General features: G+C 48.6%; 2 protein-coding genes across 2 annotated transcripts; both read right to left on the bottom strand.

Moving 5' to 3' along the window:
* Nucleotides 1–211: 211 nt before the first annotated feature.
* Nucleotides 212–8,766, bottom strand: DDX56 (DEAD-box helicase 56). The gene is made up of 14 exons (XM_015421110.1): nucleotides 8,703–8,766; nucleotides 8,444–8,605; nucleotides 8,187–8,347; nucleotides 7,602–7,772; nucleotides 6,545–6,635; nucleotides 6,073–6,317; nucleotides 5,376–5,501; nucleotides 4,959–5,066; nucleotides 4,133–4,227; nucleotides 3,884–3,957; nucleotides 3,080–3,169; nucleotides 2,859–2,964; nucleotides 1,694–1,773; nucleotides 212–603 (listed from the first exon to the last, which is right to left on the bottom strand). The coding sequence occupies exons 1-14, from the start codon at nucleotides 8,757–8,759 to the stop codon at nucleotides 523–525; spliced, it is 1,647 nt and encodes a 548-aa protein (XP_015276596.1). The 5' UTR covers nucleotides 8,760–8,766; the 3' UTR covers nucleotides 212–522.
* Nucleotides 8,767–12,169: 3,403 nt separating this feature from the next.
* TMED4 (transmembrane p24 trafficking protein 4) lies at nucleotides 12,170–15,313 on the bottom strand. Its single transcript, XM_015421105.1, has 5 exons — nucleotides 15,118–15,313; nucleotides 14,924–15,024; nucleotides 14,170–14,295; nucleotides 13,664–13,810; nucleotides 12,170–13,196 (listed from the first exon to the last, which is right to left on the bottom strand). Exons 1-5 carry the CDS (start codon nucleotides 15,281–15,283, stop codon nucleotides 13,047–13,049), a joined length of 690 nt encoding a protein of 229 aa, XP_015276591.1. The 5' UTR covers nucleotides 15,284–15,313; the 3' UTR covers nucleotides 12,170–13,046.
* Nucleotides 15,314–16,460: the final 1,147 nt, after the last annotated feature.

Genomic DNA, 16,460 nt, shown 5'->3' with positions numbered 1-16,460 from the left:
CCTTAGGACCACCACCTTCTGGCAAACACCCAGAAGCAATCTCCCTTCCACTGCTGCAAGTGGGCTTGTGAAGACTAAAGGGGGGGGTAACAACCTTTGCACCAGCATCCATCCATGCAGCTGCCAGAAGCCAGGAAGTCTCTGGCACCAGTGCCAAGTTCATGTCCTGTCTTTACCCCCCCCCCCCCCAATCCCCTAATCTGGGAAGACCAGTATGAGAAGGAAATACGTTTGTCTGAGTCATTCCAGAATAAACCATAAACTCACAAATGGTTTATATTTGTAACACAACTTTTTACCTTAAGGACTTAAAAGTCTAAGAGGTTTCAGCCATTTTAATTGCTTTCCGAGGAAAGGGTAGGAAGTCTTTTAAAATCTGTATATTTAAAGGCCCAAACACTCTTCTAGTATTTTCATATAGAAATGTCCTATCCTGGCAGAAAAGCACAGCCCCAGAGTGGAGGGTCCATAGTCACATTGCTCTCTAATGCATACGTAACACTGTCCGCCAGAGCCAGGAACTCAGGAGGGTTTCTTTCTCTTGGCTGGAGTCCGTGATTTCTGCCTTGTGAATTTGAAGCTGCGTAGTGGGTTTTGCTGCTCCTGCACGGAGGAAACAGAAGAATGAGAGACTGCTGCCCTGTTTCTCCCAAGCAACTCACGAAGGCTACACTGGAAACCTTCAAAGATTACTCCAGCTCTCTTCCACACACTTTCCCTGCATTCAGCCATACAGCAAGTTCCTGATAGTCTCCAAAATGGCCCACCCAGTCCCAAATTCTTGGACCATTAAGGTCATCTTCTGAAGCCCTCTGCCATGCTCTGCTTAGGCAGGACCTCAGCCCGGTGCATTATTTACTCTCTCTGGTGTCACACACAACTTCTTAGGATTTAGGGTATCCTCAGTTTTCGTTGAGCTGGCTATCTGCTGCCTTGTGTGGGATCTACAGAGATTGCTTTTTAAAATTCATTCTGCTGCAGCTGTTGACTAAGCTGTTTTTATTATTCATAACTTATATTTTTCTTACCCATAAACACATTTGGAAATATTTGATCGTTTAAATGAACTCTAAGTGCAGGATTGTGAGTGCAATAGCCAGACAAGGAGAGTCAAACAGAAGGGGTGGAGGCAAAGTTCACTACCCAGCAGCCGTCCAGAGCCGTGTTGATTATTTCTCACTGCGAAGGAATGCCAACTGAACTAATCAGCATGCTCTCAGTGGCAGGGAACAGAAGGCTCCACCTAAAGGCCTAGATGAGGAACTCATCCTTGCAAGAGAGCAGCAAAAGAACAATTTTCATTTTATTTTGGCATCTAATGGAGTCTCATCTGCAATCAAGAGCTGGGAACTCAGGAAGGGTTCCATTATACTAATTGAATGAAGTGGTGGAATCTTAGCATGGGTTACTGGAGAAAGAGCTGCCTCCCCCAAGAATAGGGCACGAGAACATGGGGGATACCTCAGACAGCCCCCACCCAGACTGCAGGCCACCTCTGTAGCACCCACCCCCATTGCAATATTAATAGCAACACTACTGACTGTGCCTAAGCACGGACTGGACTACAGATATCATTCTTGGGACTCTTGGCAATACTACAAAGAGGAGGTGGGGGAGAGGAAGAGCTGGTTGTTCCAATTTCAGAGAGCCTCCTTGCAGATACCACATTGGAACTGAGACACAGAACACAAACCTTAGTACGGGGAGGCAGTGGCTTCCGCCGCTTGCGTTTGCAGTTGAGGGGCCGTGCAACAGCTTGTAGGCTAGGGGGCACTGCGAAGAAAAGCAGAAGGAGCAATTGGCTGCTGTCCAAACAAACAGGATGCAGAAGCGCATACCCAGACCGATTCCCCACAAGCAGCTGTGCCGCCATCGCTCTTTCGCTGCTTCCCCTGGTTGCATTGGACAATCTCACACTATTCGCTGCACGGCTGCAGTTTGACTCACATCTCCCCCCGATTTCCCCCATGTCTTCTCGATCCTGTTTTTTGAGGATTGAGAAGACATGGAGGAAATCGGGGGGAGATGCGGGTCAAAATGCGGCCGCACAGCGAATAGTGTGAAATTGACCAATACAACCGGGGGAAACGGAAGAGCAACAGCGGCAGAGTTGCTTGTGGGGAATCGGTCCTAGTGTGGTCCCTGATCCTCCCCACCAACCTTCTACTCCAGCTGATTTCATCATCATCCTATTGCATCTGTCTATCATGCCAATCTACATACTCATTTTGCTTCCCCACAGATACCTACTATTGCAGTCCCTCTATTGGTTACTGATCAGTTATCAGGTTCTGTTCAAGTTCTGGTTATCACCTAGAAAGTCCTTCAAGGCTTGCTATCCCCAGTAACTTTCCTGCTATGCCCTGCCACCTGAAATTTCCCTGGCGGTCCTTTCCAACTCTGATTCTATGATTAGCTTCTGCACTGTTTATTGTATGCCATGTCTTATTTATTTTGGTTTACATTGTTTTATAATTTTGCAACCCTAGTCCTATTGCATTGATTTTTGGCTGCTGAATGCAATCTGACTGCTTTGTTTTTCTATTTGGATCCTCCTTGAGTCTCAGAAAGAAAAGTGGGCTATAAAGTAAACAAATATTCTCCAGTCAAAATATGGAAGCAACCCCTCACTTTTACAGGGACTGCTGAGATTTCTACGCTCATGGTTTCTTACAACAAGATCATTTTTAAGTAAAGAGTACGAAGACCAAGAGTTAATGTGCACCCTGTGGTATACTGTTACTGTGCAGCACTGCACCACTCTTTCAAGGCAGCAGACATGTGCTCTCAACAGGCACAATTATGTCCATTCTCTGCTTCTTTCCAGCATTTTCCATGCACTCTTATCTGCTCCTTACCCAAGTATTCTGGCACATTGCGCAGGTGCGGCTTGACGATGGCTGGATGAAGGGGCTGGTCATGGCGCAATAGATTCAGATCCCGGGGGTTGTCTTCAAAGTATGTCTAGAAGGGGGGCGGGGGGAAAGGATGTCCAAAAGAAAACAGCAGGCATGCATCTCTAGAAAGATTGTCAATACATTGCGGGTGAGGGGGAGACCCCCCATGACCAGGGTTATACCTTCAGTTTCTCTGAGTTGAGCAGCTCCTCCTTGATCTCCCGGAGCCGAGCCTCCTTGATTGCCTGCTTGGTGACTGAACGCATGGCATCCTGGAAGCAAGAAGGGGGCAGAGTTCAGGCAGTGCAGCAACCATGAGGTACCTGCTCTGCCTACCTGGTCATAAGCACCCACAGGCAGACGAAGATAAAAGTGTAACATGGGGATGGAAGAGGAATACAGGTACTTCTGCATTAATATATCTGGCAATCCCCACCTTGACTGCAGGAAAAAATGTGTTTAAAATTTCCAGCCTGTGCTTAAATTGCATTAATTGTGTTTACTCAAGTCAGCTTAGGTGCTCCCCACCCCACCCCAGTCTGTGGAAGCTGCTTATTCTAATCTGCCACTAGTTGGAATTCAAGGAGGCAATAGGTCAACCGAGCCCCATGGAGAGCATCTCTGTCCCGCTCTTAATACTGAGAAGCACCTATATTAAAAGCAACCCAGGAAACTTCCAACAGAACGTGAGCACTAGCAGAACCCAAGAGCCAGTTCTGAGGATTCTATGGGGACTCTACATCTCAGTCGTTTTTCATTTTCTGAACAATAAAGCATGGCCAGGCAGATCTAATCTCCCAGCAGATGCTGAAGTTCTGCACAGGCCTCACAGCCACGCTCACAAGCAGCCTTACATGAAAAAAATTACATCCACCTCTTCCCATTTTGTAAAGCACAACAAGAGAATTTGTGTTGTATTGTCCCTGAGGACATCAAATTTCCCCTCCCCATGCATACTTTGATGCTACTCAAGCGAACACACTAACCCGACAGCGATATCGGAGGCCTTCAATTTCTTCCATCTGAAACTGATACGGTTGTAAGGTGATTGCACTGGTTTCTGGGGAACAAGCAGGGACAGTTTTGGTTATGGCACAGCAACTATCGCACTGAATAGCCACAAGGGAACCCCCCCGAATTGGCCGGAAAGGGATGACAGCTTTGTGTCTAGTGCCCATTCTGGCTGGCCTCAGCAACCTGCTTGCATGGGACCAACTGACAGCTCTCACACTCACCTCCCACAAGTGCTGCCTCAATCTTGGCCAGCTGGGCACTCTCTGAGCAAGACACAAAAGTCAGCACCGTTCCAGGGTTGTGGGCACGGGCTGTTCTGCAAGAAAGAAGAAAGGAAAAGCACAACTGAGACCAAGACATTGGGATACTGACAGCCTTGAACCCGCTGCATCATGGACAGACCTGGAAACTACAGGACAGTACTGCATATGGAGACTGAGCACTGGAGCTCAAATGGCACTTGCAGGTGGCTGAAACCCACTAACAGAGCCCCTGGTATGGCCTGGCCTCCACGTTCACAGCATGCAGTGAAGTCCCAAACTGCTGCACACTCCCAACAATATGGAAAATAGGTTTGCTATCTGCAAACAAATTACATCTGTGCCAGGTTTTGTTTACAGCAATCCTCATCTCTCTTGCTGATTGCGGAGAAATACCACTCTGTTGCAACAAAGAATGCACAGATAAGGTGCAAAAAAAGAAAAAAGGTACAGCAGCTAGGTAGGCCACACCTAAGGCACCACCACACACAAGTCACTACACACCTTCACTTCTAAACAAAAGAAAAGCATCTCCACAAAGCAGCACTAGAAATTGCCCTTTCTATAATACACTGAGATTCCAAGAATCAAACTTCTGCATTACTTGCTATCCACACAAAAGCCTTCCCAAATTCCAGATGACACACAGTCATTCCATGGCCTGGTCAAGTTGCAAGGCAGCAATTTACTGAAAATCCCTAACGGATCTCCACATTACAGATATATGAAGCTTTTTCACTTCCGTAAACACAGATATCCCCCCCGATGCTTTCCCAGGGCTACTGACCTTCCTGCTCGGTGTATGTAGGACTCAATTGAAGGAGGAAAGTCAAAGTTGATGACAGCAGACACATTCTCAAAATCGATGCCACGTGCAACACCAGACTCTTTACCTCTAGAAGGGAAGTAGCAAGAGGACACTCAGGACAGCTGCATCCCAGATGCTGCTCACAATCAGCCAGTCTGGGGAAAACACCCAACACCCCTGAGCCTCTCAAATGGATCTTCCACGCCACACCCACAAAGCTTGAAGAAAGGCCTACTGGGCCAAGAAGCACCAGCAACATCAGAGGGGGACTGATGTGCACACAGGCTGCCAGGCAGAAGGCTTCATTCAGTTATCTACTTCGGCCTCCTATTTGATACTTAAACATTTGAAACTCTGTCTACTAAGCCAATATATACCCTGCCAAGGCAAACTTACTTCTCTGCTCTTTTGCCCCTTTTCTTCTTTCCTTGCCCCAGTACCTCTGGCTCTGCCAGGTGCTGCTCATCTGTGGCGACAATGTAATCATAGAAGCCTTTGTTGAACTGAGTGATGATATGGCATCTGGAAGTGAATCAGAAGTACCAGTGAGCCTCTGGTCAACAGGTCCTCTTGCAGTCCCAGAGGGCCCCAAGGGAGCCATCCCCATAGTTTATGGGCGACATGTTCTGCCAGGAACTCTGCCAGGGCACTAACTGTTGGATATCTGGCCCACAAATCCGAGCTAGGCAGGTTACAATTCCCATAGAGCCAGTTTGGTGTAGTAGTTAAGTGTGCGGACTCTAATCTGGGAGGACTGGGTTTGATTCTCCACTCCTCCACGTGAAGCTGGCTGGGTGACCTTAGGTCAGTCACAAGTTCTCTCAGAGCTGTTCTCTCAAGAAGAGTTTCTCTCAGAGCTCTCTCAGCCCCACCTACCCCACATGGTGTCTGTTGTGGGGAAGGGCAGGGAAAGGAGTTTGTAAGCCGCTCTGAGACTCCGAGTGAAGGGCGGGGGATAAATCTAATCTCTTCTTCTTCTTCATAGTTCATTCTTTTGACATGCTGCTAAGGAGCACAAAGTATCCCCAAACAAAACTGCCCCAACTAAGGACTTCAACTGCATACAGAAACCCCCAACCCTACTGAGGCTTACCTAGACTGAACAGGCAACTCTGAGTTTAGCACACAGGCAGGGATGCTGAACTGCTCCAGGAACAGCTTGAGGCGGTAGCAGCGGTCAATGGTGCTTACAAAGAGAATGACTTTTCCCCGCACCAGAGAAAGCTTCAGCAGTGCATAGAGCAGCAGAAACTTGTCCTCCTCCGTCTCACTCCGAATCTGGTACTGGCTGAGCTGGGAGCTGTCTGGCAGTTGCGACTCCTGCAACTTCAGGGTCACCTGTGCAGGACACCCAAGCAAACAGACCCTTTCTGAAAATGAACTTGAGGAGACTGACCAGAGTGCTCCCTTCTCTGTGCCAAACACCCTTGAGGAGTAGGGTGAACAATGGAAACAGAGTTGACAGACAAGGAGCAAGGACTGTTCTGCAAAACTCAGTGACACAAGGAACACTCAGCCTCCAACCCACCCCAAACAGACCCTAGAAATTTACCCCCCCTTCTTACAGGATTATGCAACACCAGCTCCTTCAGAGCTTGCACGTCTGCACTGAAGGTGGCTGACATGAGGAACGTCTGGTAGATCTTGGGCAAATGACTGGAAAGGAAATAGAAACTCATAAGAAACAAGCTTACAGGTCAGCCTTGCAGCCCTCCTGGTCCAGCACCTGGGTCTCCACACGCTATCCAGAAAACAATTCACTCAGAAGTACGAGCATAGCCACCTCTATATGAAGTAGCAAATTCTGTTCCTAAGGAACAATTCAATGTGCTGAAGTTGATCTTTAAAATCCTGCATAGCTTGGGACCTAAAGGACCACCTTCTACCTTAAGAATCTACCCCACCAGTGCAGTGCAGTCATCTTCCAAGACCTGCTTTGGGTGCCCTCAACATTCTGAGATTAGGCAGGTGTCAACCTTGGAGAGGAACTTCTCCACCATGGTACCAAACTTCCAGAACTCTCCCCAGACAGACTTCCCTGCCCCTCTCTGTTGCCATCTTCTACTGTCGAATGAAGACTTCTTGCTTTCATCTGGTATTCCCTCAGTGATTCCTTCCTTCCTACACTCTTTTCATTGCTGTTCTTATGTCTCTTTATGTGTGTTTTAGCTTTGGGCTTAATAATATGTTTTTGTTTGGTTTTAATGATTTTCAAAATGTGCATTTTTAATCTGCCGGTGGCCTTAATGATGGCAGAAAAGCAGCATACAAATTTTGTAAATATATATAATCTGTTCACTGTAAGTAGCACTCATGCCATCCCTTTCAGACCTACATAACTGGGGAAGCCCACAGCAGAACTGTCATGTGATTTCACTGAGGGGAAAGGCTCAAGAGACCTATTACACATTTTGCAGATCTTACTGTACCTATTAGACTTCTCACCTCTCTTTGCCTGCTGCCTGTAACTTACACATTGAACTCCCCCCCACTCAGTTTGTAAACTACCAGAACCGGTACATTAAAGAGACAAACTTGGTCAGGCAAGTACAACCTGGAAGACTCCATTCCAACCCACCCTCGGCTGTCTACCTAGACAAGGCAGACCGGCTCCCACCTCACCAGAGCAGCTTCTTCAAGTCATCCTCAAAGCCAAAAGAGAAAAGAAGGTCTGCCTCGTCCAGCACCAGCAACTCCAAGGAGTCCTGAAGGCTCAGGTTGCGCGCTTGCAAGTGGGCCAGGACCCGGGATGGTGTGCCCACTACCACATCTGGCTTCTCCATTAAGATGGGCCTGGAATACGAGCAAAAGGAAGTGATTTGGAACAACGGCCCTCCAGCCTGCAAATCAGAGAACAGACCAGATCCCCCTGACCTGGATAGCCCAAGTTAGCCTGATCTTGTCGGATCTCAGAAGTTAAGCAGAGTCGGCCCTGGCTAATAACCGCATGGGAGACCTCCAAGGAATACCAGAATTGTGACATGGAGGCAGGCCATAGCAAACCACCTCTGAATGCCTCTTGCCTTTAAAACTCCATGAGGTCACCACAAGTCAGCTGTGGCTTGGGGGCACTTTCCTCCTCCTCCTCCACCACCAGATCCCACCGTTACACATTTTTAAAAAATATTTTTTATTGTATTTAAATAAGAAGCCCCACCGTTACCCTTAAGCGTTGCCTATCAACCAGCAAGCACCCGCTGCCCTCACCTCTGCGCAGACATGTCATCCGAGCCCGAAACGTCAGCGAAGCGCGCGTGACGGGCACAGTGTGCGGCCAGCTGGCGCAGCATGCGCACTACTTGCCGGCCCAGCTCGCGGGTAGGCACCAGGACCAACACGCGCACCACCTGCGCGGACACCGTGGGCGCCTGCGGGAGAAGAAACAGACCAAAAAAGGATAGGAGGGATGCACGAGGCAGGGCACGGGGCTCTTCTCCTCCCTCTTCCCTTCCCCTTATCCTCACCATTTTGGCGTTCAACAGGCGCTGGAGAAGGGGCAAGGCGTAGGCCCCCGTCTTGCCGGAGCCAGTCTTGGCGCGGCACAACAAGTCTTTGCCTTCCAGGGCCAGCGGGATGGCAGCCTCCTGCACTGCCGTGGGTTTGGCCCAACCCAGCTCTGCTACAGCCTAGTGAAAGAATGGAAGGAGGGGAGCATCACATGCACGGGTCGGAGGAGCCCCCGTCTATGGAAGGGAGATCGGACCCCAGATCCTACCACGATACCTGTAAGAGCCGCGCATCCAGCCCCATGTGGGCGAAACTCAGCTCGGCGTCCTCCATGATCACGTCGCCGCGTCCGACTGGTGGCTTGCGCCTGCGCACAGACCTTCTCCAGTACCGGAGAGTTATTAAAGTTCGGCGTCCAGAGCGACCCTAGCGCCCTCTGGCTGCGGGAGGACCATGCCGGCCCAGTTGTCTGGCAAAAGGGCGTACTGGCTGCTGAAGCGGCATGTACGGGATTGGTCTTTTGAGAACGGCGCCAAGGCCGTGCAGCGGTTGCGGCTGTGTTAGGGAGACAGAGTTTCTTGCTTCGTGGACTGTGGTTCCTCAGCCCCACTCCCGGGGTTTCTGTGAGCAAGCAAGAGGGGCTGTTCTTGCATTACACTTCAAGGAAATGCTTTCACGGCTAATTCCCGTTTATAGCAAGATCAGTGTTATACCCCAGCATAAAAACCGCTAGAGAAGTCACCAAAGATCACCAGAAACAACCCCCCCGCCCCCGGAACGCAAGAAAAGGCCTGGGTTGCTGTGGCGACTAAAAATGCAAAGCGAATAGGACTCCTCCACAGAGAATTTTGGGCAGCGTCTTGTCGCTACTCTTCAGATACGCAGTTCCCAGGATAGGAAGGGCTCTAAAAGGTAATCGCTAGCAAAGCACGCTGAACTGGACGTGGAAGTAGATCGGTCATGGATCGCTATTCCACTGCTGTTATGCTTCTACAGTCCTATAGTTCTTTACAGAGGTAAAGCCGCATTGTCTATCAGCCGAAGTGGCCACGTTATCTATTTCAGGGTAGCCCCTGCATCAGACACATTACAAGTGTATGGCCAGATTGATCAAGCGCACAAGGTAGAATTTTCTGATCATATCCATCTGAAAAAGGTTTACTTAACCAAATAACCTCTACCATCTTTTCAAAAACTTCCACAATCAGCCCAAGATTGTTTTAGCTGTTTAGATACCCTGGATGCTAGTGGCTTTTCTGAGCACCATTCCCTAGGGTGGCACCTGCCCCATTGCAGGAAAGTAGAGACCACTGCTCGCTTGGTAGGGCTTATGATCCACACCTTGAAACAGCTGCTGCAGCGAGGGTAGGAAGGGCTCATTCCTGACAACCCTCCCCCCTTCTCCACAGGCTCTGCACCAGTGTTCCCTCTAAGCTGAGTGAGTGTGAGCTAGCTGTTTTTTAGCCTCCGGCTCACACATTTTTGTCTTAGCTCAGGAAGGATGACTCCAGAGCAAACTAATTTATTCAGTAGCCAAATTGTTCGTTCACAGCTGTAACGCCAGTAGCTCACAAAGTAGAATTTTTGCTCACAAGACGCCACAGCTTAGAGGGAGCATTGCTCTGCACTCATCCTGGCTGCTAGGAGAAGGGCAAGCTGGCTGCAATGAGGTAGTGGTGTTACTCCCCTTTCTCCACAGCCAGCTTACTGCCATCCAGGTGCCCTGCTGATTGCATGCTAAAAAGAGAGCAAGAAGGCAGAGCACTTCCTTCCCCTCCCTCCAACTACAGAAGGGCTACGTTTCAACAGCGGTGGGAAGACATAAGCTCTCATGAGGTACTTTGGTAATTTAAAAAGTTATATATTTAGTGTTAAAATGATGCACATGCTTGGGGGTGGTATATGGGCATATAGTAATTATGTGGCTCTTTTGCCTGATGGTAATTGTGACTCCAGCTTTCCACAAAGGCACAAAATTCCACTGCCATATCTCATCTTAAACAGGAAGATCTGTTCCCTATAACATCATCTCTGCAGTCCACCATCTACCTTATCCAGAGCCAATTTCACTTTGTTCTGCTGCATCCACTGGGTAGCAGCACCTAGATGCTGATTCAGTACAAACACAGAATTGCATCACAGTTATTAGATTACTGAAATGCATTCTAGGTAAAGCTCCCCTTGAGGCCTTTTCCAGTGGTTCAAAAGACTGGCCTGGCATAGGGTCAATTCACCAGACTTGAAAGAACTTCACTGACTGCCACCTTTTTTCCAGGTTTGAGTCCTGGTTATGAGTGCAGCTGATTCCCCACTCCTCCACGTGCAGCTGCTGGTGTGACCTTGGGTCAGTCATAAGTTCTTTCAGAGCTGTTCTCTTAAGGACAGTTCATGAGAAAGCTCTCAGTCCCACCTACCTCACAGGGTGTCTCTTGTGGGGAGGGGAAGTGAAAGAGATTGTAAACTGCTCTGAGACACCGAGTGAAGGGTGGGGCATAAATCCAATCTCTTCATTTTCTAAATAGTCCAGGGCCAGGTATGGGACTGTCTGATCCTATATGACTTGCTTGCAAGTTGAAACCGGTATCAGAAGCACTGCTCTGTCCACCACCCTTTCAGATAGGGTTTTTTTGTGCAGTAGCCTCCCCAATGTACTTGGCATGGCACAGACTTTCAAAAGACTACAGATAATACTTTGATGTGACAACGCACAGTGGTCTCTTCTGTTTGTGTCCTTGCTTTTCTTACCACCTTTTAGTAATGTTCATTTGTCATTAATATTTAGATGTGATGTTTTAATGTGATGAGCTAGACCAGCCTGTCTCCCTCTCTTCAGAATGGAGGGCTGTGATGACCAGAAACAGGACCTGTAGAATACCATCCCTCTTGAAACTTGCCTGGCTCTGACCCTACATTTCTTTTTACTCAGGATTTTAAGCAGTTGATCTTTTAAAAACCTTCTTCTTTGAGCTTAAGAACTGTCTCATGCAACTTGTTAAACTTGTTTTGTGATCTTGGCTTTTTAAAAAATAATAATAACTTGCATATGTTTATTCTGCTTTACTTTGTAAGCCTCAGTGAGCAGGTTTCTCTGTAAAGGAGGCAAAGAAATAGTCTAAATGAACAAAGATGATGACAAGAGCCACTGAAGAGAAGTCTAGAGGGAGCTGCCTCAACAGTGCTTGGCCTTTCTTTCACAAGCTGGAAGCGGCTTTCTGCTACAAAATGATATCCGAAAGCATTGTAGGGGATTCAGCCTTTAAGCATGCAGAAGGCTCCTTGTTTGTCCCCCTCATCTGACCTTTGAGGCAGTAGGGCTTTGATGACCAGATAAGGTGAAGGCTGGATCAATTATATTGTTTTCATGCACTGCTAACTGCTACGCTGCCACATGTGCTATTTTTGGCAGTTAACCATCTTTTAAAACAAAAGATTTCCCCCATAAACAATTACTTCTTCACCTACCTGCAGTGTCAGCCCAAGGGAGGAGCCTTGGGAGCTTATACTGTTAATCCTACTATTTAGGATTCACCCATCCTCTTCAGAAGGAACTGAGGATTTCTCTGGGCTTAAGTTTCTGATACCAAGAACAATAGCCAAAGCATGTTCTTATCTGTTCTCTGTGTACAATCATAAAGATTAACATCATTAACAAAATGTCTGAAAGGACAAGGAAAGACTGTCCAAAACCAGAATATTTTCCTCCCAAACAAAGGGAAGCCATAAATTCATTTATTTAAGGTGGGTGGTAAAGGACAACTATTCAACTGCACATTTTCTGTATTTTAAAGGCCCAGGGTTGCTTTCTTCATTAATAGCAGGTACATACAGCCACCTCTTCCCAAAAACTCTAGGAAACTCCACAGTTAACTGCTGCCATGCTAAGTGCTGTGGAACTTCTCACACTTCTATGTGCACTGTATGTCAGGCTCTGAGGGAAAAATGAGACTGCTAAATCTGCTGTCCCACAACTAGCATCTATTGTTGACCCCAAGACAAAGTTACCTTTCAGACTGTGTTGAGGAAACCAAGGCATACAGAAGCAGTGCATTCTCTGCTGCTGAGAGTAGGTGAGCTGATGACATTGCATCAGGAGGGGATGTGGGTCAGTAACATTTGCTCCTGTTACTAAAGAGACAGAACTGAAAGACTTTGACAACTGCTATTGCCCCCCCATGCATATCAAAACACAAGTATAAACTTAATTTCTCCCTTTCTTCTCCATGCCAACCAAACCACTGCAGAGACAGAACCTGCCAACCCCACACTCAGGACAAGGAAAAAGCAAGGAGATTTTTTTTTTGGGGGGGGGGAATCTTAAGAATCTCACTCCCAAGCCTCTCCAAGACAGCATCCTCTGCCTAATATCTGCAAGTACCAAAATTCTGTTCCCACCCCAAAGGTCCCAAATACAACCCCCAACACCAATTTCTTTGCTCTAACAGAGCAAGGAGCAAGCTGGAGGCTTCCACAGGAAGGGTATCCTTGCAGAGGGAGCATGAGTCCTGGTATGTTCACATTCTGTTTTATCTTTCTGATTCCAAAGGGCAAAGATGAGTTCCGTGGAAGTTGGAGAAGGACAGTGAGACATTTTAATAAAAGCACTTGTGTTGCCTTAAGTGTTTATACCAGTTTTTTGGCCTCAAAGAAGCTTTTGAGGTGTCTCATCTGCCAAACACCAGTGAGGATGAGGATGATAGTCTGGGCAATGGACCACCACAAAACCCGCTGGTTGGTGCTTTCGCTGGTCATGCGGAATCTCTCTTCTCGGTACTGCAAAATGGACACAATGTTAAGAATCAGAAACATGATTGCTCTGGTTTTGCCCTCCCCCACAGGCACAGTTCAGTTTCCTTATTTACATACCTGGGGCATGAGTAACTCCCCCCTCCCAAACATGGGGCTTCTTTCAACACCCCCCCAAATACCAAGACATTCCTTTCCAAAGCAAGCTCGCCATTCCTCTCACCCTGGTTCCTTGCAGTCACCCCATGTGTCATTATGGCCTTTCACCACTTTCCCACAAACATCACGTTTAACAGTAGCTGAAACACCCCTACCCCAAGGAGAAAGGTCTGACACCCACCCTCTTCTGCTGTTGCTTTACTCTTGCACCACTTCTTGGCTGAACATCCTCTGGCATGCCACAAATTACAAGATAAAATCCCAGCTATTTGTTGTTATTGAGACAGTCTGAAAGGTTTTTCTTTAACCTGAATAAGGCTCAAAGAGCACCTTACCCTTTGGTAGTTCTGCTCCTTCTGGATCTGTTCCACCTGGTCCAGAAGCTGTCTCGCTCTTAACTGCAGCTCCGTCAGCTTGTCCTTTGCTGCAATCTCAGGATAGTTATTGGTGTGCTCCCCAACTTGGATATCCAAGTGTACTCGCTGGACACAGAACATGGCAAATGAGACAGTGGCCCATAAAACACAGTAGCACACCCTAAGAATTCAAACAAGTCCCTGGCCCAGCTTTTTCACCCTTGCCTGAGCTCTCTCCTCACTTCCATCTCGTTTGCTGAGAAAATGATGCCTTGAGAGCCACAGAGAGACAGAAAGCAAGCCAGGAGATGGAAGAGAAGGTCTGGAAATATCCACCAGTGTCTCTTCCTCACATTTGACAAGCACTTCTCTTGCTATAAACAAGGATAAGTGAGGAGGCCAGCCACTCCAAGCTGTGGAGTGTCAGAGAACCCCCAAAAACAAGACTAGGGCACGTGATGCCAAAAGACAGGAAACTGGCTTACCAATTTGCCCCCTGCAAAAAGCGCCATGCGAGTGGAGTTGGAGTGGAGGCAGATCTGATGCTCTCCATGGGTGTGTGACGTGAAAGTGAAGCGGCCCTCAGAGCCATACTGCCTGGACAGAACCACCTGGAATAGCAACCATCAGAAAGAATCAAAATCACAAGTTAACTAGGCTAAAAAACACTCTCCTCTACAGCAGGGTCCAGGCACCTGCTACAACCCAAGGAAAGAGGGCCAGGGTGTGAGTGCGAAATTCCCAAGGAAGACTGTCTACCACTTCAGCATTGCTGACCAGGCTCCTTCATTATGCCTCCCATTGGCCGTTCTCATGGGAAAGGAAAAATGATTCAGAACGCCCTGACCTGGATAGGCCAGGCAAGTCCGATCACGTCAGATCTTGGAAGCTAAGTAGGGTCAACTCTGGCAAGTACTTGGATGGGAGACCTCCTGGGGTACCAGCAGTAGGGAGGACAGAGGCAGGCTTTATTCAGCCACCTCTCTGAATATCCTCCAGGACCCCAGTAGGGGTCAGTCACCAGAGGTCGCCTTGACTTCCAGGTGCACACATATTTTAAAAAAGAAAAAAATGATTCAGAACAAGAAATGGGGTGGGGGCAGGAGAGAAGCCAAGGGGAAGTCGGTGTTCCCAGGACGTCTCTCTTCCTCCCCGCACTCACCCTCCGCCAGCATCAGACACGCTGCACAAAATGACGGGCGAGGATAAGGCAACTGGGCGGCAGGGGTAGCTCGTTACCTTCTTATCGGGGTCCTTGACTTCCACGAACATGCCCAGCCCCGGCGTGGACGGAAGGAAAGTCTCGGTCTGCTTGTCCCACAGCTGCGTCCGGTAATTACCTGGTGAGGAGGACGAAGGGAGACAGGGTCAGTGTCTTTACTAGAACCGGAGCCGCGGCCTTTCCCTCCATGCCGCCGCCCACCGCCTCTCACCGATGACCATCGTCTCATCTGGGATTTCCTCGATGAAGCAGCGCTTCTCGGTCTCCCCTATGTGGAAGTACAGCGCATGCGCCCCGCGGCCCACCAACTGCACGACCAAGCACACGACCGCTACAGCCGTCCCCACCGGCAGCCCGGAGTGTCCGTCGCCCGCCATGACTGCCCGCCGCCTCTTCCTGCGCAAACGCAGCTCCACCCCCCCAAGGCCACGCGGCGCGTCGGGGGTGGTGGCTGAGTCCTACACTTACGCTACAGCTAGAAAGGCCATAAGGGAAACGCGCATGCGCAGTCAGAAACAGGTGCTACTTCCTGTATATTTTTGACGCTCCTCGCCCCCCCCCCGGCTTGCCGAGTCAAAGCGACGGATGCTCAAACGGGGCAATCTTATAAAGTATGAGTTCGGTAGACGTAGAGCGAGGCGGTTGAACGAATTCGGAACAGCTTAATGGTCGTTTTGAAGTAGGAGTACGGTGGTTCTTGTAAGACCGCAGCCAGTTTGGTGCCCAGAGCGATCCTGGTGCTTTCACCATGAAGTGACTGTCACCGTTAGACCCTGAAGCGAACGTGAATCTTTGATATTTATTTTGCTTGTACGTTTCTTGTTTCAGTATCTACTTAATGAAGCTTTTTGGAAGCGATAGGAAGCTAGCATTGCTGGGCGAAGAGCTCTGGACGGAAAACTATGTTCTGATTTTAGTACAACAAACCTGTGGAGTTGGTTACTCTCAGAGAATGACTGACCTATGGACTATTAATTACCTTTGTGTTAAGTGGGGATGTGAATATTGATGGTACTGAGGATCCATGTAGATCCGACTTTTACTTTTTTCCATCTTGATCGTTACACAAAGCCAAGATCTTGGCAACCAAAGGAGAAAAGGACCTTCCAGCAGATCAAAACCATCTCTGCACATGTTTCTGTTTAGCATCTGTGCAGGCGGCAAGTCAATACAGAGACCTGGGAACATGACCAGTACAGTCCCTGCCAGTCTGCTCAGTCACCATTTCCAGCCCAGCTCCTGGAGCACCCTGCCTCGGGCAGCATTTTGGCCAGCAAGTCTGCCTCACTCCCATCCATGCGGTGCTCAGGTTTTGTTAAAGCCGCCTATTCCACCAGGCCATAGTCTTAAATGATTATCTTCTCTCCCAGATAGATCTTGGAGGTGGGGGGGGGGAGGTTGCAGTAGCTTTTCAGGACTCCCCTAGCATCTATCTCCTTGGGGCCCCTGGGAGCAGATCACAAAGGCACAACTGCCTTACTGGACAAGGGGAGCGGGCAGCCCAATTCTTTGGCAAGCCAAATCATTGGCCCTGTTTGTGATTTCCTGCTCAAT

Source organism: Gekko japonicus, unplaced genomic scaffold (assembly GCF_001447785.1).
Source record: "Gekko japonicus isolate JY-2015 unplaced genomic scaffold, Gekko_japonicus_V1.1 scaffold13, whole genome shotgun sequence".
In the NCBI taxonomy this organism is placed as follows: domain Eukaryota; kingdom Metazoa; phylum Chordata; class Lepidosauria; order Squamata; family Gekkonidae; genus Gekko; species Gekko japonicus.
Note: the sequence above shows the minus strand (reverse complement) of the source record. Positions and strands in the feature narration are given on the sequence as shown.

What these genes read in the sequence shown, in the direction of transcription:
- DDX56 (XM_015421110.1), bottom strand. Translation starts at nt 8,759, where the DNA reads ATGGAGGACGCCGAGCTGAGTTTCGCCCACATGGGGCTGGATGCGCGG. An exon ending in GCCTGTTGAACGCCAAAATG is followed by an intron (nt 8,348 to 8,443) that starts GTGAGGATAAGG and finishes CTTCTCCCGCAG; the next exon opens with GCGCCCACGGTGTCCGCGCA. An exon ending in TGAGGCAGCACTTGTGGGAG is followed by an intron (nt 3,958 to 4,132) that starts GTGAGTGTGAGA and finishes CTTGTTCCCCAG; the next exon opens with AAACCAGTGCAATCACCTTA.
- TMED4 (XM_015421105.1), bottom strand. Translation starts at nt 15,283, where the DNA reads ATGGCGGGCGACGGACACTCCGGGCTGCCGGTGGGGACGGCTGTAGCG. An exon ending in AGATGAGACGATGGTCATCG is followed by an intron (nt 15,025 to 15,117) that starts GTGAGAGGCGGT and finishes CCTCCTCACCAG; the next exon opens with GTAATTACCGGACGCAGCTG. An exon ending in AGGAGCAGAACTACCAAAGG is followed by an intron (nt 13,197 to 13,663) that starts GTAAGGTGCTCT and finishes TCCATTTTGCAG; the next exon opens with TACCGAGAAGAGAGATTCCG.